At 37.0% G+C, this 25,688-nt stretch overlaps 1 protein-coding gene across 2 annotated transcripts in view; it reads left to right on the top strand.

The window, feature by feature from the left end:
- Positions 1-25,688, top strand: part of VPS8 (VPS8 subunit of CORVET complex) — a 247,030-nt gene that overhangs the window by 100,461 nt on the left and 120,881 nt on the right. For both annotated transcript variants that reach the window (XM_059391373.1, XM_059391372.1), the window contains exons 25-27: positions 11,866-11,908; positions 13,524-13,596; positions 13,887-14,006. In XM_059391373.1, coding sequence (XP_059247356.1) covers positions 11,866-11,908; positions 13,524-13,596; positions 13,887-14,006 — 236 coding nt within the window. The remainder of the gene's footprint in view (positions 1-11,865; positions 11,909-13,523; positions 13,597-13,886; positions 14,007-25,688) is intronic.

Genomic DNA, 25,688 nt, shown 5'->3' with positions numbered 1-25,688 from the left:
TTCCTTATAAAGCTATCGGTTTCTTTACCATTTTTTGAAAAGATACCTTGTTTCAATTGGCACCTTTTTTGTTTAAAAAATAGGCAAAAATGTAATTTTGTCAAAAATCACTTGAAAATATAAGTCTCTTTCTGTGCTCTTTGTTATGTTTCCATGATTTATACGTATGTCTGTACTTATGCCAGGAATTTACTGTTCTGACTGTTGTAACTTTATAGTAAGTCTTGAAATCAGGTACTTAGATCTCCCAACTTTTTCTTTCTCAAAATTGTCATGACTAGTCTATGTCCTTTGTCTTTACATATAGCCATTAAAGTCAACTCATTGCTTTCTTTTTAAAAAACAGAATTTTGTTTGAGATTGCAGTTGACCCTGTAAAATAATTTAGGGGAGATTGCCATCTTAACACTGTTGAGTCTTCTGATCTATGAATGTGATATGTTTTTCCATTTATTTTGGTTTTTTTCTAGTCACTTTGGTTTCCCAAGTTCTGCAAAAAGGCAGCTGGGATTTTTATAAGCATGCTTTGACACTATAGATCAACTTGGCGATTATTGCTGTCTTAACATCATTAAGTTCTCCAATCCATGAACATAAGATCTCTTCCCATTTATTTAGGTATTGTTTAATTTTTTTCAACGATGTTTTACAGTTTTTCAGTGTGTAAGTCATATACTTCTTTTGTTGAATCTATTCCTATTTTACTAATTTTGATGCTATTATAAGAGGAATTGGTATTTTCATTTCATTTTTGGAATATTATTTGTGATTGTATAGAAATGAAATTGATTATTGTTTATTGACCTTGTATCCTACATTCTTGCTGAATTCATTCTAACTTTTTAAATGAATTCTCTAGAATTTTCTGCATATATAAGATCATGGTTTTTTGTAAACAGAGATGGTTTTACTTCTTCCTTTCTAATCTGAATGCTTTCTATTTCTTTTTTCCTTCTTAATTGGCTTGGTTAGAACCTCCAATATATTATTGAATAAAGTGGCAAGAGTGGACATTTTAATCTTTTTCGTGATATAAGAGAGAAAGCATTCAGTTTTTCATTATTTTAATTTAATTTTATTTTTTAAAAAAGATTTTATTTATTTATTTGACAGAGATCACAAGTAGGCAGAGAGGCAGGCAGAGATAGAGGAGGAAGCAGGCTCCCCACGGAGCAGAGAGCCCGATGTGGGGCTTGATCCCAGGACCCAGGATCATGACCTGAGCTGAAGGCAGAGGCTTTAACCCACTGAGCCACCCAGGCGCCCCTCAGTTTTTCATTATTATATATGCTATATACTGTGAGTTTTTTGTAGATGGCCTTTTCAGTTTGAAGAGTTTCATTCTTTTCCTAGTTGGATGAGTGGTTTTAATATGAAAGAATTGGATTTTATCAAATGCAAAAAAAAGCATGTATTAAGATAATCTTGTGGGTTTTGTCCTTTATTTTATATGGTCTATAAGATTTGGTTGATTTTTTATATTAAGCCAATCTTATATTAGGCTAAATACCCCTTGGTATTTAGATATACCCGATGGTGTATACTTCTTTTGTAGATGCTATTGGATTCAGTTTGCTGTTATTTTTTATTTTTTTTATTTTTTGAAGATTTTTATGTCTGTATTTATAAAGGATATCCTTTAGTTTTATATTCTTTCCATGTCTTTTTCTGGTCCTAGTATGATGTATACTTGAAACTTGGTATAACGGCATCATGGAATGGTTTGGGAAGTGTTCTCTCTTCTGATCTTTGGAAGAGTTTATGAAGGATTGGTATTCTTTTTTAAATGTTTGGAAGAATTCAGGGGTGTCTGGGTGGCTCATTTCGGTTGAGCATCTGACTCTTGGTTTTGGCTCAGGTCATGATATCAGGGTTATGAAATTGAGCCCCAGGTTGGGCTCCATGTTCAGTGGGGATGGCTAGAGAGTCTCTCTTGCTCTTCTCTTACCCCCCTCCCCAACTCATGCTCTCTCTCCCCCTCCCTCCAAAAATAAAATAAATCTTTTAAAAAGGGGCATCTGGGCGGCACAGTTGGGCAAGTATCTAACTCTTGCTTTCAGTTCAAGTCATGATTTCAGGGTCATGGGATTGAGCCCTGGGTTGGGCTCCTTACTCAGCACAGAGACTGCTTGGGTTTCTCTCTCCCTCTGCCCTTCTCCCCCACACTCATGTGCTTGTTTTCTCTAAATAAATAAATAAATCTTAAAATGTTTGGTGGAATTCATTAATGAAGCCATGTGAGCCTAGGATATTCTTAGTTGGAAGTTTTTAAGTTCAGTCTTTTTGCTTATTATAGTCTGTTCCCAATATTTCATTTTGAGTCAGTTTTGGTATTTCTATGGGAATTTGTCCATTTCATCTATGTTATTTAATTTTTTGGCATATAGTGCCTATGGTATTCTTTTGTATTCTTTTATTTTTATAAGGTCAGTAGTGATTTCTTTTATTACTGATTTGAGTAATTTGAGTCATCTTGTTTCTTGGTCTGTCTAGCTAAAGGTTTGTCAATTTTGTTGGTCTTTTCAGAGAAACAATTTTTTATTTCTTTGATTTTTAAAAAAATTTCCTTTCATTTTTTGTTTAACTTTAATCTTTAATATTTACTTCTTCCATCTTACTAGTTGGGTTTGATTTGCAACCCCCCTTTTAAAAAAATATTTTTATTTATTTGAGAGAGAGCATGAGAGAGAAAGAGCACAAGCAGGGGAAAGAGTAGAGGGGGAAGCAAACTCCCTCCTGAGCAGGGAGCTTAATGTGGGACTTGATCCTAGGAGTCTGGGATCATGACCTGAGCTGAAAGCAAATGCTTAACTGACTGAGCCACCCAGGTGCCCCCGTCCCCGCTTTCTTTTAGCTTTTTGAAGTAGAATTTTAGGTTATTGATTTGAAATAATTTTTCTTTTTAAAAATAAGTGTTTATATGTACAAATATTCTTCTAACTAATGCATTAGCTGCATCCCACAAGTTTTGGTACTTTGTGTCTTTATTCTTGTTCATCTCAAAGTAACTGTTAATTTTCCTTGTGACACTGGGCTTTTTTTAGAAGTATGTTATTTAATTGCAACATATCTGTGATTTTCTCACATTTCCCTCTGATATTGATTTCTGATTTTATTCCATTGTGGCCAGAGAACATACTTTGTATGATTTCTGCCTTTTTGAGAGAAAAGAGAGAGCCAGGGGTAGGGGAAGAGGGAGAGAAAGAATCTCAAGCAGACTCCATACTGAGAACAGAGCTGGACTTGGGGCTTTATTTCAGAACCTTGAGATCTTGATCTGAGCTGCAGTCAAGAGCTGGATGCTTAGTTAAGCCACTCAGGCACCCCAAGACTTATTTTGTAGCCTAACATAGGGTCTGTTCTGGAGAATGTTCTTATGCACTTGAAAATAATATGTTGAATATGTTTTGTTGTTGAGTAGAATGTTCTGTAGACATCTGTAGTTGACTTTGAGTTTTGTTTAAGGTTACTGTTTACTGTTTATCTTCTGCTGTTGTTCTATCCATTAATGAAAGTGGATTAATGAAGTCTCCAAGTATTACTGCTGAATTATTTATGTCTTATTTTATAAGTTTGCTTCATTTTATTTTGGAACTTTCAGTGCTTCAGCAGGCAGCTTACAATTCTGCCTTAACTTTTATTTTGCTTGTGCAGAGCCTCAAAGTCTGCTGTGAGTAGCTTAGGGCTTTCCCAGGTCTTTCTTGGATATGTGTACAGCCCTGACTATACACATGTCCTTCTGGACTTCTAGAAATAATGTTGGAGCTTTTTAAAGCCCCCTGCAGACTTCCATTATCCAGTTTTTCCTTTTAAGTTTTTTTGTTGAATTTATTAGTTCATTCTGATAATACCACCTCTGGCACCTGTAAAGTTAAACAGTTGCACTGATTATTTCTGAGAGATATCCTGGGGAGGAGGTGGGTTCCAGATCGTGTTGTTTGTGTTGAGTAAGCTCTGAGTCAGGACAAAAAAAGACAAGCCTTGAGAATGGAGCTTTTAAGTGAGCTGCCAAATAGGTCACATATTTACAGTCCTCTGAGATTGAGGCTTTGAGGGAGTTCCAAACCCTTTTGTTCCCTCAAGTCACCACTAGGTTACTGGTTTGTACAAGGCTGTTGGTTTTCAGAGCTATGGAAAGGGCAATAGGACAGATAACATTAAAATGTCATAAAACTCACAGAAATGAAGAATACCTTTGATGGGCTCATTAATAGACTGGGCATAGCCAAGGAAATAACCTCTGAGCTTGACGACATAACAAAGTTCAAACACTAAAAAGCCAAGAGAAGACAACTAAAAATAGTACAGAACATCCAAGTGTTCTGTGGGAACTGTGGGACAACTACAAAAGGTATAATGCACACGTCATGGGAATATCAAAGAGGAAAAGGAAGAAAGGAACAGAAGCAGTATTTGAAGCAATAATAACTGAGGATTTCTCCAAATTAATGTCAGACACCAAACCACAGACCCAAGAAGAGAACACTAAGCAGACCAAACAGCAAAACAAAACAACAACAACAAAAAAACCAACCTCACACCACACTTACGCATATCATATTTACACTGCAGAAAAGAAAAGCTAAAAATTCTGAAAGAGATCAGAGGAAAAAAAAGAACTTTACTTGTAAAGGAGCAAAAATGAGAATTACATTCAACTTCTTAGAAACCATGCAAGGAAGAAGAGAGTGGAGTAAATATTTAATAAGTGTTGGGAACAAATATTTAAAGTGTTGAGAGAAAAAAAAACCCCTCAACATAGACTTTTGTACCCTGTAAAATTGTCCTTCAAAAGTGAAAGACAAATAGACTTTCTCAGACAAACCAAAATGGAGGGAATTTGATGCCAGGAGAACTCTTACAAGAAATATTAAAAGAAGTTCTTTAGAGAGAAAGAAAATAATATAGGTAGGAAACTCAGATCCAGAGGGGCGCCTGGGTGGCTCAGTGGGTTAAGGCCGCTGCCTTCGGCTCAGGTCATGATCTCAGGCCCCTGGGATCGAGTCCCACATCGGGCTCTCTGCTCAGCAGGGAGCCTGCTTCCCTTCCTCTCTCTCTGCCTGCCTCTCTGCCTACTTGTGATCTCTCTCTCTCTCTCTCTCTCTGTCAAATAAATAAATAAATCTTAAAAAAAAAACAAAAACAAAAAAACTCAGGTCCAGAAAGGAGGATCAGAGAATTCATAAGTGAAGATAAAACAAAAACATTTATTTTTCTTACTCTTTTTTCCCCAAAGAATGTAAAATGTACTGTAAGAATTGCAGCTTTTCAGAATGCTATCATTGTCAGTAATGATTATTGAAACACAGCAGCTGATTTCATCAGGCCTGTGGCTTGGCATCCAGATCCACAGTCTTACTCACCAGCAACATGTGTGCTGCTCCTAGCCAGAGAGTTTACGTGACTCTAACTTGAACAGGACTGTAAAGGAGAGCAGTTCCAATGCCAAGAACATAGAAATGACACCAGCGTGGAATCAGGCAGGCAGATTAGAACACATGGCCTTCTGGGCTTCTACGGTATAGCAAAATTTGAAGTCCAGAAAAAATAAACACAAAACAAAACAAAAAAATATTTTTTCTCCCCTAATCCTTGGGATGTTTTATGGATCTGGAAGCTTTGTGTTGCATGTAGGAAACAGTTTTGGAAATTCAATTCACAGAGGAAATAAGGACAGGAATGGACTTGGTTCTTCCCCTACTCTGATGTTTGCTAAACATGGTGGGGGGGGCGGCCGTGGGGGGAGTTTTGTTTTTTTTTTTTTAAAGATTTTATTTATTTTATTTGACAGACAGAGATTACAAGTGGGCAGAGAGGCAGACAGAGAGAGAGGGGAGGAAGCAGGCTCCCTGCTGAGCAAAGAGCCCGATGCGGGGCTCGATCCCAGGACCCTGGGATCATGACCTGAGCCGAAGGCAGAGGCTTTAACCCACTGAGCCACCCAGGTGCCCCCGTGGGGGGAGTTTTATCACTTTGCAAAAAACACTGAGCTTTGGGGACAGAGGAGTGGGCATGGATGGCTGTTAGTGCCCCTTGCTAAGTTGGTCTGCAGAGATCTGGGCTTTGTGAGGGAAATGATCTTCCTCAAGAGGGAACTTGATTGACAAGCAGGGAAACTATGAGTACTAGAGAAAACCCAACCTGGTCCCCCTTTAACAAGCCACTGCTTAGGACCTAAGCTTTTTACTGGAAAAAGGGGGCCTTCTCAGGGGTGCTCAGTCTTTTCAAAGATAATAGCATGACAACCAACATTTAGAGGAATGAGTGTGCTGCCAGAACTCTGGAATCCTGCAGAGAAACCAAGAGCTCAGCTCCAACAGTAGTTTCTAGAAACATGCCCTCTGGTTTTCTTGGGATGTGCCCCCACTTTGACAAACTGCCCTGCCATAAGCCGCTGCAAATGGCATCCTCTGAGCATGAAGCAAGGGATGCTGCAGCACTGGGGCCTGGACTACAATCCTGAGGTTTAATTGGAGGGGTATGCTCTGCCCTTAAGGCTGCTGAGGTCATGAACCCACTCTCCTGCATCCTTCTGAACACAGCAGATACTGATCACACCACAAACAAGATTCAAACAGTTTGGTGTAAGAAAACCTCTGTTTTTCTTATTCTTAATTCATCTGTCAAATAATAGTTAAAGATAATAATAACAACAATGGATTTGATAGTGTGTGTACATATACTTTGTGTGTGTATATGTTCATATATAAATGAGATAAATAACTGCACGAACACAAAGTACAGGAGGGAGGAATTAAGAGTATTTTGTTAGTATAAGATAGTTATGCTACCGGTGAAACATTATAATGTTATTTAGAAGTAGATTTGGATTGGTAGTAAATCTGTGTTGCAAACTTGAGAGCAACAACTAAAAAATGGATGCATAATTGATATACTAGGAAAAGGGAAAAATAGAGTACGATAAAATGTTCAGTTAAAATCACAAAAGGCAAAGTGTTGAGGACAAAAATAGGAATAAAAAATATGGACAAGAAATAGAAAACAGTAATAATATAGTAGATATTAATCCAAATATAGATCAGTAATCACTTAATCCATAGTATAAATATACTAATTAAAAGAGATTATTAACATGGATCCAAAAAAAGACAACTAAAACTTGTATATAAGAAACCCATTTTAAATATAAAGACATTAAAGAAACAGAAAGATATACCACAGTTAACTCTAATCAAAAGAAAGCAGGAGTAACTATATGAATTTCAGACAGAGCCAGCTTCGAACAAAGAAATTTAACAGGGATAAAGGGGGTATTATATGATGATTAAGGGATTAATACTCTAAGAAGACATAACAATCCATAATGTGCATGCACCTAATAACCGTGCCAAAATACATGAGGTAAAAACTGATAGAATAGTGAGGAGAAGTAGATAAATCCGCTATTACAGTTGCAGATTTTAACACTCCTGTATCAGGAATGGACAGATCCAGCAGGCAGAAATTAGTAAGGGCATAGGTGAACTCAGCAGAACCTTCATTCAATTGGATATTATTAACATCTGTGAGCTACTTCATCCAACAATAACAGATTACGCATTGTTTTCAAGATCACGTGAAACATTTACTAATAAGATAGACCACATTCAGGGCCATAAAACACAGTTTAAGAAATTTAAAAGAACAGAAATCATACAATGCCTGTTCTCAGACCACAGTAGAATTAAACTATACAACAAGGGAAGGAACACTGGAAAATTCAAAAGATACATAGAGATTAACCAATATACTTCTAAGTAACACAGGAAACAAAGGAGAAATCTCAAGAAATTTAAGATTCTTTTTAATTAAATGAAAATACTCATAATATGTAAGATGCAGCAAAAGCAGCTCTGAAGGAAATTTATAACATTGAATGCATAAATAAGAAAAGTAGAAAGATTTAAAATCAATACTCTAAGGCTTCTACTTCAGGAATTTAGAAAAAGAAGAGCAAATTAAGTCCAAAATGAGCAAGGAAAAGATAATAAACATTGGATCATAAATCCATGAAATTAAAAACAGGAAATCAATAGAAAAAAGTGTTGACTTTTTTTGAAAATCTATTTCTTTGAAAAGATCAGTAAAACTGATTAACCTTCTAGTCATGCCAACAAAGAGAAAAGAAACAAATTACTAATATTAGAAATGAAAGAAAAGACATCAGTACAGATCCCATGGATATTAAAAGGAGAAGAAAGGAACATTATGAATACCTAGGTATCCACAAATTTGATAACTCTCATGAAATAGACTAATTCTTTGAAGGATACAATTTGCCAAGGCTTACACAAGAAGAAATTGACAATCTGAATAGACTTACATCTATTACGGAAATTATGGAAAACTACATCAATTATGGAAATTGGGTCTAATGATTAATAACCTTGAACAGAAGTGCCAGGCCCAGATGAGTTTCACTGGTATTCTACCAAACATTTAAGAAAGAAATTACACCAATTCTCTATAATCTCTTCTAAAAGGTAGGGCTAAGGGAATACTTATAACTTATTCTGTGAGCCCACTTAATGCCCTAATATCAAAAGCAGACAAAAATATTATAGGGAAAGAAAAGACAAGTGTTTCTCATGAGCATAGATGTAGAAATCCTCAATAAAATATTAGCAAGTTGAATACAAAAATGTATAACAAGAATTATTCACTACAGCCAAGTAAGACTTATCCCAGGTATACATGGCTCCTTCAGTATTTGAAAATTAATTAATGTATTCCATCCCATCAATAAGGAAGAGAAGAAAAATCTCATGATCATAATAACAGATCCAGAAAAGGCATTTGACAAAATCCAACACCCATTCACAAAAAAGCTCTCAGTAATTTAGGAATAGATGAAAATGTTCTCAACTTGATAAAGAACATCTATTAAAAAAAACTATAGCTAACATCCTCCTTAATGGTGAGAAATTTGAAGCTTTACTACAAAATCAGGGACAAGGCAAGGATGTCCCCTTCTTACTGTTGCTTTCAACATCATACTGGAAGTCCTATGTAATACAAAAAGACAAGAAAAGAAAAAGAAGGTTATATAGTTTGTGAAGGAAAAAACAAAACTGTTCCTAGGTGACATCATTTATATAGAAAATCTGAAAGAATTGACCAAAAAACTCCTGGAACTAATAAGCAATTTTAGCGAAGTTGCAGGGTGTAAGGTTAATATATGAAAGGCAATTGCTTTACTATATACTTGCAATAAATAAGTGGAATTTGAAATGACAAACACTACCATTTATATTAGCCCCCTAAAAAATGAATGACACATGAATAAATATAACAAAATATGAACAAAATCTATATGATGAAGACTACAAAACTGATGAAAGATGAAAGAACTAAATAAATGGAAGGATATTCCATGTTCATGGAATGGAAACCTCAGTATTGTCAAGATATCATTTTTTTCTCTCAACTTGTTATACAGATTCAGATGTAATCCCAATCAGAATCCCAGGTAAGTTACTTTTTGGATATTGATAAACTGATTCTAAAATTTATATGGAGAGACAGAAGACGCAGAAGAGCTATATTGAGAGAACAACAGAGCTGGCAGACTGACACTACCCAAGACTTAGTATAAAAGCTACAACAATTGAGACAGGGTGGTACTGGCAAAAAAAAAAAAAAAAAAAAGTGAGTAGAACAGAATAGAGAGCCCCAAAATAGACTCCCACAAATATAGTCAAGTGAACTTTGACAAAGCAGCAAAGACAATGCATTGGACAAAGGTAGTCTTTCCAACAAATAGTGCTAGGACAACTGGACATCCATACCCCCCAAAAAAAAAATGAGAAACAGAATTTACACCCTTTACAAAAATGAGTCCAAAGTGGATTTTAGACCTAATTATAGAATGCAAAACTAGGGGAACATCTAGAAGATAGCATATGAGACAACCCAATTGCCTGTGGTTATGGTGATGAATTTTTTGATAAGGAAGCATTCAATGGAAAGAAGGTACCATCCATGAAAGAAATAATAAGCTGGACTTTGTTAAAATTAAAAACTTGTGCTCTATAAAAGACAGTATTAAGAGAAAGAAAATAATCCACAGATTGGGAGAAAATATTTGCAGAAGACTGTTACTCAAAGTATACAAAGAAGTCTTGAAACTCAGCAATAAGATGAGCAACTGGATTTTTAAAATGGACAAATGATCTCACCAAAGAAGATACAGAGAGGTCAAGTAAGCATATGAAAAGATGTGCAACATCATTAGGCCAGTAAAAATTAAAACAGCAAGATACCACTACATGCCTGTTGGAATGGCTAAAATCTGTAACACTGACAACACCAAATTCCAGCAGTGATGTAGAGCAGCAGGAACTCTCGTTAGTTGCTGTTGGGAATGCATAATGGTACAGCCACTGTGGGAGACAGTTGGGCAGTTTCTAACTAAACTGTGTGATCCAGCAATTAATGCTCTTTTGTTTTTACCTAAAGTAGTTGAAGAACTTCTGTCCACACAAAAACCTGCACACAGATGTTCATAGTATCTCTCTTCATAATTCCCCAAATTTGGAAGCAACCAAGATGTACATTAGTAGGTGAATGGATAAACTGTGGTACATCTGTACTGTGGAATATTATTCAGCACTAAAAAGATATGAAGTGTCAAAGTATGAAAAGACGTGGGGGAAACATAAATGCATATCACTAATGAAAGAAGCCCAGCTGAAAAGGCTGCATATTCTGTGATTCCAATTACATGACATTGTGGAAAAGGCAAAACTATGGAGACAATAAAAGAATCAGTGTTTGCTAGGGCTTGATGGAGAGGGAGGGATGAATAGGCTGAGCACGGAGAACTTTAGAGTCTGTGTACATCTAAAGTCACGGTGTTTGTACATCAGCATACATTTACCAAAATCCATAGAGTGCACGACATTAAGAGTAAACCTTAATGTAAACTGTGGACTTCATGTGATGATGTGTCACTGTAGATTCATTGATGATAGGAAATGTACCACTCTAGAGCAGATGTTGATAGAGGAAGAGATTGTGTGGTGTAGAGGTAGGGCATATGGGAAATCTCTATACCTTCCTCTCAATTTCGCTTTGAACCTAGTGAAACTTCTCTAAAAAATGAAGTTTATTAATTTTTTGAAAGTTTCAAAAAGGAATTGAAGCAGTATGTAATTATTTGTATAATTTTGAGCAATTCAAGTTTATTAGTGCTTCAAACAGCATAGATTTGGAGTACTTAGAAAAGATTACTGATTAAGAGAGGTGTACTTGCTTGCATTATGCCTGTTATTCATGTATCAAAAATAAAAACTTCAGCTTATCGTCATTGTTACCAATTACAGATTCCTATAATCTGCACACCATAAGAATTACTGATCACTTGATCCATTCTTGAGTCTCCTGCTCTGTTCTGCGTTGCCCCTAACCCCTTGGCCTAAAAGTAATCTTAGTCTCTTACTCTAAATACTTGTGAACAGTTGCTTTCTCAGCCCTAGAGCACAGTAAGTAGTAAGAGTCCATGTTACAAATGAGAAGACATTATAGTTATACCTTAATACTACTTAATTGGTCTTTAACTCATCAACTCATTGCCTGTTCTACACCTTCCCCTGGTCCCGAGCTACTGGTTAAGCCAACAGTGCATGGTTCTCTACCCTCAGATGTATGCCTTCTACTGTAACCTTGTTTGACTCATGGATTCTGTATCTGTGAAAAGAATCTAACGGAAATTCTAAAAACAAGAATTAAAGTGGTCTTATCTCAAATTGTGTATTATTTAGGGAGATACCTTAATTGCCAAGTTTTTTTTTTTTTTCCACATTAAGATTGTATTTCTGAAAAGGTTTTCAGAGGTAATTGCTGAAGATACTTTTTCTATTTCAGATGAGCAAGTTGTTATGGGCAACAAGCTTCTTGTATATATTAGGTAAGAGATCTGTTTAAAAAAACTTATTTGTGTTCTTCCATAACCACCTCCCCCAACCCCCCGCACCGTATTCTTATAGGTGTCATCATCTCCTCTATGTATAGTGCTTTCCATGTTTCCGTGTTCGCATGTACAGTATGATTCTCAACTGCGGGTGATTTTGTACCCCCTCAGTGAACCCCCCCTCCTACCCTGAGTTTCTGCAATATTTAGATTCATTTTTGTTTGTCACAGCTGGGGCTGGGGGAGGGATGCGGCTGGCATCTTGGGGGTGGTGGCCAGAGATGTTGCTGGCGTCCTCCTGTGCACAGGGTAGTCCACACAATGAAGAATTGTCTCTATCAAAATATCAATAAGGCTGAGGTTGAGAAAGACTGGCGGTGGAGTATTTTACATTTACTACTGTCAGCTCTGCGATATGTGTTGTCTCTGTTTTATATAAAAGGGCAAGAGATATGTTTAGATCTTGAGAAAGTTAGTGACAGAGGTTAAGCTGTGAACTGTTTATCTCCTTACTCTCCAAACAGGAGACTGTGCAGGCTCAGAATTGTGTCCTGCTAGAACTTTAAGACAGATGACTGGCTGCTAGACTAGCAGGCAGGAAGATGGCAGAACCTGCCAGAGTGTTATTGTAGCTCCTATCTAGTTTCAGAGTTAGCTTTGAGACCTGTTTCACACTTGTTACATTGATTCTTGAAAACAGTACAGCACCTGCCTGGTACTCTATTATCTGTACTTTACACTTCTTAGAAGATGCTGTCCCTAATCCAACGTTCAGAATTGATGACTAGTTCAAGACGTTTAAGATCAGTCTCAACCGGAGCGCCTGGGTGGCTCAGTGGGTTAAGCCGCTGCCTTCAGCTCAGGTCATGATCTCAGGGTGCTGGGATCGAGTCCCACATCGGGCTCTCGATCAGCAGGGAGCCTGCTTCCTCCTCTCTCTCTCTGCCTGCCTCTCTGCCTACTTGTGATCTCTCTCTGTCAAATAAATAAATAAATAAAATCTTAAAAAAAAAAAAAAGATCAGTCTCAACCCCCCACCTCTGCCAGTGAGGACATACTCAGAAGACATCTTTATAGTTCAGCCCACAAGGCATAACCCATAAAGCATTAGCTATAAGGAAGGTCTGATTTAGAAGTAAAACTGAGCAGTTAATTCTCATTAGGTCCTCCTCTCCCTGAAGACTTGTCCTATTGAGGACATTTTCCACACACTGGTTAGCCTAGCTCATTCCCTGGCTTTGATCACTGTTCTTAGAGCCACTGGCTCAAAGTCCCTGAGAACATTAGGCTTTTTGCCGGTAAATCATAGCACAGTGGTGCCATTAGGCTTTTTCTGGTGCTGGGTGTGAGACCTTCAGATGTTCTCATTCCTTTCTGTCCACTTCTGCAGCCTGGGTTTTTCTTAGGAAAAATGAGGAGAAATGAAAGTGCTTACTCTGTCACGGGATGTGTTCTTTCACCACCATCCCTGTTGGCTCCAGTTTCTGAACGGGCCTGACAAAAGCTGAGCCTGCTTAAAAATCAAATGACTGTGTTGGGTTTGAGAAGCAGTGTGCTACCTGGAGTCAGCCCACTACAAGTCACCAACTCTGTTCTCTTTCTTTTCTCCTAGCTGTTGTCTTGCGGGCCGAGCCTATCCCCTTGGTGATATCCCTGAAGATCTTGTTCCCTTGGTTAAAAACCAGGTTGGTGCTATTTCCACAGCATTTTTATGATCACTTCTTGTTAAATGCAAGAAAGAGGAACTGTAATTGAGGGTTACATGTGAGTCAGGAGCTGTCTGCAGTGGTAGCAGAGAGCCTCTCCCCTCATCACGGCCGCCAGGAATTAGAGCTGAGACAGGTTAGAAAAGTTATTAAGTGGTAGCAATTTAGGCCAAATTTGACCTGCCTTTATTTTGTCCAAATGGGAATCCTTGCTTCAGCAAGATACTTTGTAAGGAGAGAAAATAATCAACATTTCTTTCAACTTGCAGGTTTTTGAATTTCTGATTCGCTTGCATTCAGCAGAAGCGTCCCCCGAGGAAGAAATTTACCCCTATGTTCGGACTCTGCTACATTTTGACACAAGAGAATTTCTAAATGTATTGGCACTGGTAAGAGATAATATGGTTTTAAGGTATTTTTAGAGGAAACAGGGTGATAAATTCTTTTTAATAGAAAGAAGGATGTGTATGCAGGTACAATTTTTAGCATGTTTAATTTTGTTCTGCCCCCCATATTTCCTAATTCTTTATCTCCCTTCCTTCCCTCCCACTCCCCCCTCCCATCCCCCCCTCCCATCCTCCCTCCCATCTTCCCCTGTGTCTGTCTCTTTCTACCACATCCTTATCAAAAAGTTAAAGCAGTATTAGATATATGTAGCATGTTTGGTTTCATAAATTATAGTAGTTGACATACTGAATATGGAAGAAGGCTCTGACGGACTTGTAGTGGTGATGATTGTGGAAGTCACTGGAGTCTAAATGGAACAAGGAAGCTTCCTGCTAAAAAAGTGATGTTATGCATATTTAATTAAAGATGGATTTGAGTGAGCCAGGTTCTCCGTGCAAATGCTCCCAAGGGAATAATGATATAATATATATATTATATAACATATCGTTCCAATTAAATGGGATTATAATGTTTTTTAAAAATCTTTGATAACATGAACAGAGTTTACATTACAGTGTTTAGTGAAGCCAGAGCCTCACAATGTATAAGACGCACACAAATGTTATATATACGAGGTATTTAGAGAAGAAAGACCAGAAGGAAATACACCTAAATATTGTTAGTGATTAACTGTGAAATGGGGCAAATTTCTCTAATGATCGTACATTTATAAGTTGAATAATGTAATAAACTGTTTAAAAAATGCCTGTGAGAAGGAAAAGATTCCCAATTATATTATACTTTTAATTGGTTTATTTGAATATCTGACATCAGAAGTGGTAATTTTAATTGCACAGAAAGAAGGGAGAAGAGACTTAGAAGTGGAAGTCCGACCTAGTTGGTTTAAGAAACTTTAGAGAACATAAGGGTACTTGCTATCTAGCATGTAGAAAATGAGAAAGAGAAAATCATGAGCAGGGTTACAGAAAGAGTGTGTAGAGCAACAAAAAATTCTAACTCATTTTCATTTTTGTAAGGGCTCTGGTAGCACTGAAGACCATGTGGAATTGTGCTGACATCTGAATTATGTTACGAGGATTGACAATGAGGCTATAGTACAATCTCGTTTGCTTGACAAATAGTTGAGTACCTAGTATATCACATGGTCTGTACTGCCTGGGGTGTACCATTGCCTTACAAGCTCTAAAGCCTGTGTTGGTGGAGAATGTAGAGGATGTAGACTTTGAGATCAGTAATTATGCACAATGCAGTGATGCCATTTGAGAAGTGCAGGATGCCGCGCTCACCCCTACGAGAGAATCTCATGGGAGGTTTGTTAAAGAAGGTTTCTTATAGGAAATGATGTCCATGTGAGTCTCAAAGGATGAATAGAAGTTAGGTTAAGGTTAGGGAAAAATATTCTTGGAAGGAGGACAAAATATGTAAAAAGACCTGGAAACAAGACAGAGCATGGTAGGCTCAAGGAATTGGGGGGGAAAATCAGTATGACCGCATCCCAAGTGTACGGAAGCCTATAGTAAGAAACAAATCTGAAGAGGTAGCTGAAGATGGAGTTTTGTAACCTATGGTGAGAAGTTTGGATTTTACGCTGGAGCAGTAGATAGCCACTAAAACATTTTAGGCAAAGGAATATCACAATTTATAGTTTAGGAAAATTCCCTCTGACTATTGTATGAAAATGGGTTGAAATAAGACAACTTTAAAGGCAAGAAGATCTGTTAGCAAATTTTTGTACTTATCTAAGTACAAGGTAAGGGTGCCTGGGTGGCTCAGTGGGTTAAGCGTCTGCCTTTGGCTCAGGTTATGATCCTAGAGTCCCAGGATTGAGCCCCACATTGGTCTCCCTGCTCGGTGGGGAGACTGCTTCTCCCTCTCCCTGTGCCCCTCCCCCTGTTCTTTCTTTCTCTCTCTCTCTCTCAGATAGATGAAATCTTAAAAGAATAGGAAGATTAAAGGTGACTTGAATTAGGGCAGTGACTCTAGGCATAATAAGACGTGAAAGGATTTGAAAGATATTTTAGGAAGCAAATTGGCCTTAAACTTGGACTTACTGTGTAGTTGGATGTGAAGGATAAGACAAATGGGAACCATCAAAGATTCCTAGATTTCTGACTTGCTTAACTGGCTGTATAGTGGTTTATATATTCAGTAAGCAATCAGGAGAAACCAGTTTCTTGGGAGATGAGGGGGTAGGACAGGGTTATGGTGAGGGATGGGGGAGTACAGATATTAATTCTCCTTTGGACTTAATGAATTTGAAATGCCTGAAAGATATGTGGAGGTTTTCTTCCATGCTTGTATCAAGTGTTGGCCGCAAGCCCAAGTACCAGAGCTGGAGAAATTGGTAAGGCCTAGGATCTGAAATCCTGAATTCACTACCTATTTTGCTATGATTGATTGATCATATAACTTTCCTAATTCAGTTAATATATCTTAATAAAAACATTTTCAGGGAGACACAAAATAATTTACATGACAGATTTTTAAATCACATTTTACTACCTTTTTCATTTAGGAATATTTTCAAGTAAAGTTTATAAATTTTAGTTTCCTTGAGGTATAATTTATGCAAAATGTAGTTCATCCATTTCAAGAGAAGACTTTGACAAATGTATAGTCTTGTGACCTCTCCTGCAATCCAGATATGGAACACTTCCATGACACTTGCAGTTTTGTGGTTAGTCTCAAACCCCATCCACTGCCAGTTCCCAATTTGCTTTCTAACACTGAAATTTTGCCTTTTCCAGAATGTCCTTTAAATAAAATCATAAGCTTTGTAGTTTTGGGAGCTTCTTTCACTTAAAATAATGCTTTTGATATTTATCAGTGCCGTTGCTTATATCAATAGGTTGTTCCTTTTTTTGAAGTTTTTATTGAAATTCCAGTTAGTTAACATACAGTGTAATATTAGTTTCAGGTGTATGGTATAGTGACCCACTACTTCCATGAACCCATGCTCATCACAACATGTATACGCTTTCATCCCCACGCCTGATTTCCCCCATCCCTGCCCACCCACCTCACCTCTGGTAACCATTAGTTTGTTCTCTAGAGTTAACAGATCACTTCTTGGTTTGCCTCTCTCTCTTTTATTCCCTTTGCTTGTTTGTTCTGTTTCTTAAATTCCACATATGAGTGAAATCATATGGTATTAGTCTTTCTCTGACTATGTTCACTTAGGTAATACTCTCTAGCTCCATCTGTGCCATTGTAAATGGCAAGATTTCATTCTTTTTTATGGCTGAGTACTATCCCATTGTATGTATATACCATATCTTTTTTCTCCATTCATCAATCGGTAGACTCTTGAGCTGTATTCATAATTTGGCTATCGTAGATAATGCTGCTATAAACATCAGAATGTGTGTATCCCTTTGATTTAGTATTTTTTGTATTCTTTGGGTAAATAAATACTCAGTCGTGCAATTGCTGGGTTGTGGGGTAATTCTAATTTTAACATTCTGAGGAACCTCATACTGTTTTCCATCATGGCGGCACCAGTCTGCATTCCCACCCACAGTGCGAGAAGGTTCCCTTTTCTCCACATCCTTGCCAATACCTGTTGTTTCTGTGTTGTTAATGTTAGCCATTCTGACAGGTGTGAGGTGATACCTCATTGTAGTTTTTGATTTGCATTTCCCTGAGTGAGGTTGAGCATCTTTTCATGTGTCTGTTGGCTGTCTGTATGTCTTGGAGAAATGTCTGTTTATGTCTTCTGCCCATTTTTTAATTGTATTTTTTTTTAGGTGTTGAGTTTTAAAAGTTCTTTATGTATTTTGGATATTAACGCTTTATCAGATACATCATTTGCAAATATCTTCTCCCATTCCATAGGTTGCCTTTTAGTTTTATTGTTTGTTTCCTTCACTGTCCAGAAGCTTTTTAATTTAATGTAGTCTCAGTAGTTAATGTTTGGTTTTGTTTCCAGTACCTCAGGAGACACATCTAGAAAGAAGTTGCTATGGCTGATGTCCAAGAAGTTACTGCCTGCGCTCTCCTCTAGGATTTTTTGGTTTCTGGTCTTATATTTAAGTCTTAATTAATTTTGAGTTAATTCTTGTGTATGGTGTAAGAAAGTGTTCCAGTTTCATTCTTTTGCAGGTGGCTGTCCAGTTTTCCTAACACCATTTGTTGAAGACTCTGTTTTTTCCCCCATTGGATATTCTTGCCTGCTTTGTTGAGAATTATGGGTTCATTTATGGGTTTTCTATTCTGTTGCATTGATCTACATGTTTGTTTTTGTATCAGCACCATAGTGTTTTGATTACAGCTTTGTACTATAACTTAAAGTCCAGAATTGTGATGTCTATAGCTTTGCTTTTTTTTTTTTTCCAAGATTGCATTGGCTATTTAGGATCTTTCATGGTTCCATACAAACTGTAGGATTGTTTGTTCTAGCTCTGTGAAGAATGCTGTTGGTATTTTAATAGGGATTGCATTAAATCTGTCCATTTCTTTGGGTAGTAGAGATTTTTAACAATATTTTATAGGGGTGCCTCGGTGACTTAGTCACTTAGGCGTCTGCCCAGGGTTTTGGGATTGAGCCCTGCATTGGGCTCCTTACTCAGTAGGGAGTCTGCTTCTCCCTCTCCCTCTAACTGCGGCTCCCCCTGCTATCTCTGTCAAATAAATAAATAAATAAAAACATTAAAAAAAAAAAAAAAACCTGTTTTTCCCCATCCATGAGCATGGAATAGCTTTCCATTGTGTCATCTACAGTTTCTTCCATCAGTATTTTACAGTTTTCAGAGTACAGGTCTTTCACCTCTTTCATTAGATTTATTTCTAGATATCTTACTGGTTTTGGTGCGGTTTATTCCTTAATTTCTCTTTCTGCTGCTTCATTATTGGTGTTTAGAAATGCAACAGATTTCTGTACATTTATTTTATATACTGCAACTTTACTGAATTTGTTTATCAGTTCTAGCAGTTTTGGGTTGAATCTTTAGGGTTTTCTATATATAGTGTCATGTCATCTGCAAATAATGACAGTTTTACTTGTTCCTTGCCAATTTGGATGCCTTTTATTCCTTTTTGTTATCTGATTGCTAAAGCTAGAACCTCTAGTACTATGTTGAATAAAAAAGGTGAGAGTGGACATCCTCATTTTGTTCCTGACCTAGAGGAAAAGCTGCCAGTTTTTCTCCATGTAGGATGATATTAACTATGGGCTTTTCTTATATGGCCTTTTTTATGTTGAGGTATGTTTCCTCTAAACCTCCTTTGTTGGGAGTTTTTATCATGAATGATTGTTGTACTTTGTCAAAGGCTTTTTCTGTATCTGTTGAAAGGATCATATGGTTCTTATCCTTTCTTTTGTTAATGTGATGTATCACATTGATTGACTTGTGAATTTTGAACCAGCAACCTGGGAATAAATCTATTTGATCACTGTGAATGATTTTTCTTTAATGTATTGTTGGATTTGGTTTGCTAGTATTTCACTGAGAAATTTTACATCTGTGTTCCTCAGGAATATTGGCCTGTAGTTCTCTTTTTTTGTGATGTCTATCTGGTTTTGGCATCAGGGTAATGCTTGCCTCATACAGTGAATTTGGAAGTTTTACTTTCTTTTCTATTTTTTGGAATAGTTTGAGAAGAATAGGTATTAACTCTCCTTTAAATGTTTTAAGTAGCTATTAACTCTTCTTTAGAATTTGCCTGAGAGGACATCTGGTCCTGAATTTTTGTTTGTTGTGAGTTTTTTTTTTTAGTTATTAAGTTTCTTTGCTGGTTATTGGTCTATTCGAGTTTTCTATTTCTTCCTATATCAGTTTTGGTAATTTATGTATTCCTAGGAATTTATCCATTTTTTCTGGGTTGTACATTAGTTGGCATATAGTTTTTCATAACATTCTTCTATAATTGTTTGTGTTTCTGTGGTGTTGGTTATTATTTCTTTGCTCTCATTTGTGATTTTGTTTAATTGGGTCCTTTCTCTTTTGTTTTTGATAAGACTGGCTAGGGGTTTATCAATTTTGTTAATTTTTTCAAAGAACCAGCTCCTGGTTTCATTGATCTATTGCATTTTTAGTTTCTATATCATTCATTTCTCCTCCAATCTTTATTATTTCCTTCCTATTACTGTTTTGGGATTTGTTTGTTGTCCTTTTCCTAGCTCATTTAGGTGTTAAGATTGTTTGAGATTCTTCTTGCTTTTTGAGGTGGGCCTACTATGTACTACTGTGTACTTCCCTCTTAGAACCACTTCTGCTGCATCCCAAAGCTTATACCATTGTGTTTTCATTTTCATTTGTGTCCATGTATTTTTTTTAGTTTCTTCTTTTGATTTCCTGGTTCACCTGTTCCTTGTGTCACATGTTGTTTCACGTCCTTGTATTTGTGGTCTTACCAGACTTTTCTTGTGGTTGACTTCTAGTTTCATAACGTGGGGGTCAGTAAAGGGGCATGGTATGATTTCAGTCTTTTTGTACTTGTTGAGACCTGTTTTGTTACCTAATAGGTTATGATTTATTCTAGAGAATATTCCACGTGCTCTTGAAAAGAATGTGTATTCTGCTGTTTTAGCCCAACTGGTCCAGCGTGTCTTTCAAAACCACTGTTTCCTTGTTGATTTTTCTGTTTAGATGATCTGTCCATTGATGTAAGTGGGGTGGTAAAGTCCCCTACTATTATTGTATTATTAATAGTTCCTTTATGTTTGTTACTAATTGTGTTATATATTTGGGTGCTACCATTTTCAGTGCATAAATATTTACAGTTGGTATATCTGGTTGGATTGTTCCCTTTATTATTATACAGTGCCCTTCTTTGTCTCTTGTTACAGTCTTTGTTTTAAAAATCTAGTTTGTCCAATAGAGGTATTGCTACTCCAGCTTTCTTTTGACATCCATTTGCATGATCAGTATTTCTCCATCTCCTCACTTTCAATCTGAAGGTGTCTTTAGGTCTAAAATGACTCTCTTGTAGGCAGCATATAGATGAGTCTTGTTTTCTTATCCATTCTGACACCCTATGCCTTTTGATTAGAGCATTTAGTCCATTTATATTCAGAGTTATTATCAATACGTATTTATTGCCATTTTATTACTTGTTTTGGAAGATTTTTCTTTGATCCTTTCTTGTCTTTCTCTCATCTTTTACTGATTTTCTTTCGTGATGTATTTGGATTTCTTTCTTTTTATTCTTCATGTGTTAATTAGGGGGTTTTGATATTGGTCACCATTAGGTTTGTATATTACCTCTTTTGTAAATAGCAGTCTGTATTAAGTTGATGGCTGTTCAGATTGGCACTGATTCTTTTCTCTACACATTTTGAGTATATGTTATTACATTTTATATCCTTTTTTGTGTGTGAGTCCTTGACTGAATTTTACAGAAATGCTCATTTTTACTGCTTTGTGTTTCCTGCATTTATACTATCACTTTTATTTTCTCCTTTCCACTCGAAGAGTCCCCTTTAATATTTCTTGCAGGGCTGGTTTACTCATCACAAACTCTTTTAGCTTTTTTCTGGGAAACTCTTTATCTCTCCTTCTATTCCAAATGGTAGCCTTGCTGGATAGAATATTCTTGGCTGCAGATTTTTCCTAGTCAGCGTTTTGACTGTATTGTGCCACTCCCTTCTGGCCTGCCAAGATTTCTGTTGAAAAATCTCTTTGAAAAGAAAACCCTAGCCTTATAGGTTTTCCCTTGTAAGTTAATGACTTCTTTTGTTGCTTTTAACATTCTTTTTTATCACTATATTTTGCCATTTTAATTATGGTATGTCTTGGTTTTGGCCTGCTTTTGTTGATTTTGATGGGAGTTCTCTTTGCCTCTTGGATTTGTAAGTCTGTTCCCTTCCCCAGATTAGGGAAATTTTTAGCCATTATTTCTTAAAATAAATTTTCTGCCCCCTTTTCTCTTTCTTCTTCTAGATGCCTTTAATATGAATGTTATTATATTATATTTAATTTAGTAGAGTAACTGAATTCCCTGAGTCTATTCTTGTTGCATAATTTTTTCTCTCTTTTGTTCAGCTTCATTGCTTTCTGTTACTGTTTCTTCTAGGTCATCAATTCATTCCTCAACTCTTCCAGCCTGCTGTTCACTGCATCAAATGTGTTTCTAATCTCGTTTATTACGCTCTTCATCTTTCTTTTTAAACTCTTTTATGTTTGTGGTAAGGGTCTTATTGATGTCTTCTGTTCTTTTCTCAAACCCAGCGTGTCGTCCTATGATTGTTGCTTTAAATTCTCCATAAGGCATGTTACATGTATCTGTTTCACTTAGATCTCTGGCTGTTATTTCTTGCTCTGTCTTGTTCTTTCATTTAGGATAAATTCCTGTCTTCACATTTTGTCTAAATTGCTGCCACCTTATGAGGGTTAGAAAAGCCAGTTATGTGTCCTGCTCCTGGAAGTAATGGCCTTATGATGAAGAGGTCATGTAGTGTCCAGGGCCTGTCACTTCAGGGAATGTCATCAGTGTGTACTGTGTGTGTTCTGTTGTGTTCTGGCTGCTCTATCCTTCATGCCAGTCATCTGCAGAGACTTTCCTTGCTTGCTGTGGACATTGTTTCATCCCTAGCCTGAATGTGGTGAGTTTTAACTAGGTTTACTCTGATCTGCTTGTAAAATGAGACCTGTCACCACCTACACTGGAACTGAGGCCCTGCAAAACTCTCTGGTCAGGCTACTTAGTGCGGGTGTTCTTGAGGAGGGGCTCACCAAGCTGGGACTGAGGGAAGTGTGACTGAGAAGAGCAGTTCTACTAGAGCTCAGAGGGGTTGGGCTGGGGTGAAAGCAAGTTAGTCAGCCAGTATTACCTGTAGGTGGCTCTTTGTTTATACTGAGTTGTAGCACCAGCCAGCTCCTTTCTGGGAGGGAGTATGCCCATGAACATTGCCTCTCAGGGATATGCTTCAGAAGAGCAAATAATCTCCCACTGTGTCCCTCAGGCACTCTTCAGATTGCTGTTTCCATGGTATCTGCCCCCAAATTGTTTGTCTGCCTTCTCTCCAGGAGTACTGCAGTACCTTCTAGGCTCTATCCCAGCCAAGCCTGCTGACCTTTAAAATTCCAGGCTTTAAGCCCTGCTTGTTTCAAGAAGTCATAAAACTCAGCCCCTCTCATTTCCTAAGTCAGTGGCTTTAGGGAAATGTTTTCCTTATGCATTCTCCTGGGTGCTCCTCTCTCTCTCTCTCTCTTTCTCTCACTCTTATTCTCACTTTGCTGTGACCTCTCTCCCTCCTTTTCACAGCAGCTTCAACCCTTTGCTCCTCTAAACCACGTCTCCATGCTTTATGCCTTCTTCAGTGTAGCCTCTTTTCTCCCTTTAGTTGTGGAGTTTGTTCTGTCAGTCTTCAGGTCAATTTCTGGTGTATGTAGGATGATTTGATAGTTACCTAGTTGTATTTGTGGGACTAGGCGAGCCTACGGTCCATCTACTCTGCCACTGTCTTCTTCCTAACCAGTTTTTTCCTTTTTATGGCTGTATAATTTTCCATTTTGTGAGTATACAATTTGCTGATCTGTTCACCAGTAGATGGTCCTTGAAGTTGTTTTGTGTTTTAGGCTCTTATGAATACAGCTATTATGAACATCTACATAAAGGCCTTTGTATGGACATACATTTCTGTTTCTCTTGAGTAAATACTAAAAGCTAGAATTGCTGGGTCTTTTGTTAAATGTATTCTTTTACTTTGTCAGAAACTGACATGCTGTTTTCTAAAGTGGTTCTACCATTTTACATTCCTACTAGAAGTATAGATGAGTATCAATCATTCCTTCATCTCACCAACACTTGGCTATAGTTGATCTTTTTAAATTGACCATTCTAAAAGGTGTGTGGTGGTATCTCGTGGTTTTTATCTATATTTTCCTTCTGACTAATGATATTAAGCATCTTTTCATTAAGATAGATTGTAGAGAAGATAAGTTTGTCATCCATATATTCTCTTTGGTGAGAATATCTGTTCATTTTTTAAAAATTGTGGTTTTTTTCTTGTCTGGTTTTAAAAGTTCTTTACAAATTTTAAATGCAAGTTCTTTATCAGATTACATAAGCTTAGCAAATGTTTTCTACCAGTCTAGTGTGTCTTTAAAGACTAACAGTTTTGTTCAAAGATATCACTCAGAATTGATTATTTGGGGTTGTTTTTACCATGTATACTGTAGGCCTTTTCAGGGTGTCGATTCATGTCTTTATTTCAAGAAAGTTTTCTTGAATTACAGATTTAAGTGCTTTTTCTACTTCATTATTTTGTATTTATCTTAAAATGCAATTATTTGTGTGTTGTATTTTCTTTATCTTTAAGTGTCACCTTTTCTTTGATCTGTTTTACCTTTTAATTTAAATTTCATTTTCTTAGTTCTTTTCATTTATGTTTTCTAGTTCTCCTATTTTACTTTTGGTCATGTCTTTTCTCCCAAGGGTGGCTTGTATGCCTTTGTACTTCACGCACTGTGTCATTCTCCATTAGGCCATCTTTGCATGTTATTCCTCTCACCAAGCATTGTATAAGTAGAAGCGTCTTTGTGGAATGATAATGTTTTTTTGTTTTTGTTTTTGTTTTTAAAGATTTTATTTATTTATTTGACAGACAGAGATCACAAGTAGGCAGAGAGGCAGGCAGAGAGAGACGGGGGGAAGCAGGCTCCTTGCTGAGTAGAGAGCCCGATGCGGGGCTCGATCCCAGGACCCTGGGATCATGACCTGAGCTGCAGGCAGAGGCTTTAACCCACTGAGCCACCCAGGCGCCCTTGGAATGATAGTGTTTTAATAGTGATACACCATGGTAGTGGCAGCTGTTAAGTTCAACCAAAATATGTCATTATGTATATCATAATATTCATACTGTGGTGTATTACCACTTAATCATGTTTATAGAAGTAAATGTTCAGTATCTGTTTCAAAGTAGTGAGTACATGCTGCCAAAAAGGAAAATAGACGAGAAGTTCTTTTTTACTAGCTGTCACTGCTGTTGCTTTTTAATACCGATGTTAATTCTCCATGATTTTGTGTTTTCGTTGAATAGCATTTGTATTAGCAGATAATACTGTCTATTTGTATCTGCAAAGTGACCTCTCACTTTGGCAAGATGGGGTCAGGGTAGAGTTATGTGTTTGTGTTAGTGTGTTCATGTTTGTTGTTTTTGTAAACCTGCAGATAGAACTGAGAGACTTTCTGGTTCATCTTTCTGTCTTTAGACAGGGTAATATTTAACCCACTTAAACATTAAAATATCTTCTATTTGAGTTCCCAGATTGAGAGTTCCTACAGTCTCCTTGGTAACTTGTGTCAGCATTTTCCAATTAACTGACAGCAAAATAGTTTAGTTGAAGAAATAGTTTTTAAAAAAGAAAAGATTCTGTTTTTGTCTGTCATTAAGCAGACAAGCATCCATTTGTTTAAAGCACTTAGTGTGTGTCAGGAAAGTAGAAGGAAGGGCATGCTAACTGGAAAACATCATGAGGAGAGGTACTTGGGAGAAGTTGGGGAAGTTCAGGGTCCATTTATAGGGTCACAGTATTTAGGTTGAATGTAACCATGATGTAGTCTTGGAAGTTGATGGCTGTGAAATTCCTTCTTTTTTTTTTTAATCTAATCATTTAAATTTTTATTTATTATTTATTTTTAAAAGATTTTATTTATTCACTTGACAGACAGAGATCACAAGTAGGCAGAGAGGCAGGCAGAGAGAAAGGGGGAAGCAGGCT

This window comes from Mustela nigripes, chromosome 2, assembly GCF_022355385.1.
Source record: "Mustela nigripes isolate SB6536 chromosome 2, MUSNIG.SB6536, whole genome shotgun sequence".
Classification (NCBI taxonomy): Eukaryota; Metazoa; Chordata; class Mammalia; order Carnivora; family Mustelidae; genus Mustela; species Mustela nigripes.
The sequence above is the reverse complement of the archived record's forward strand: the minus strand, read 5'-3'. Positions and strand labels throughout refer to the sequence as shown.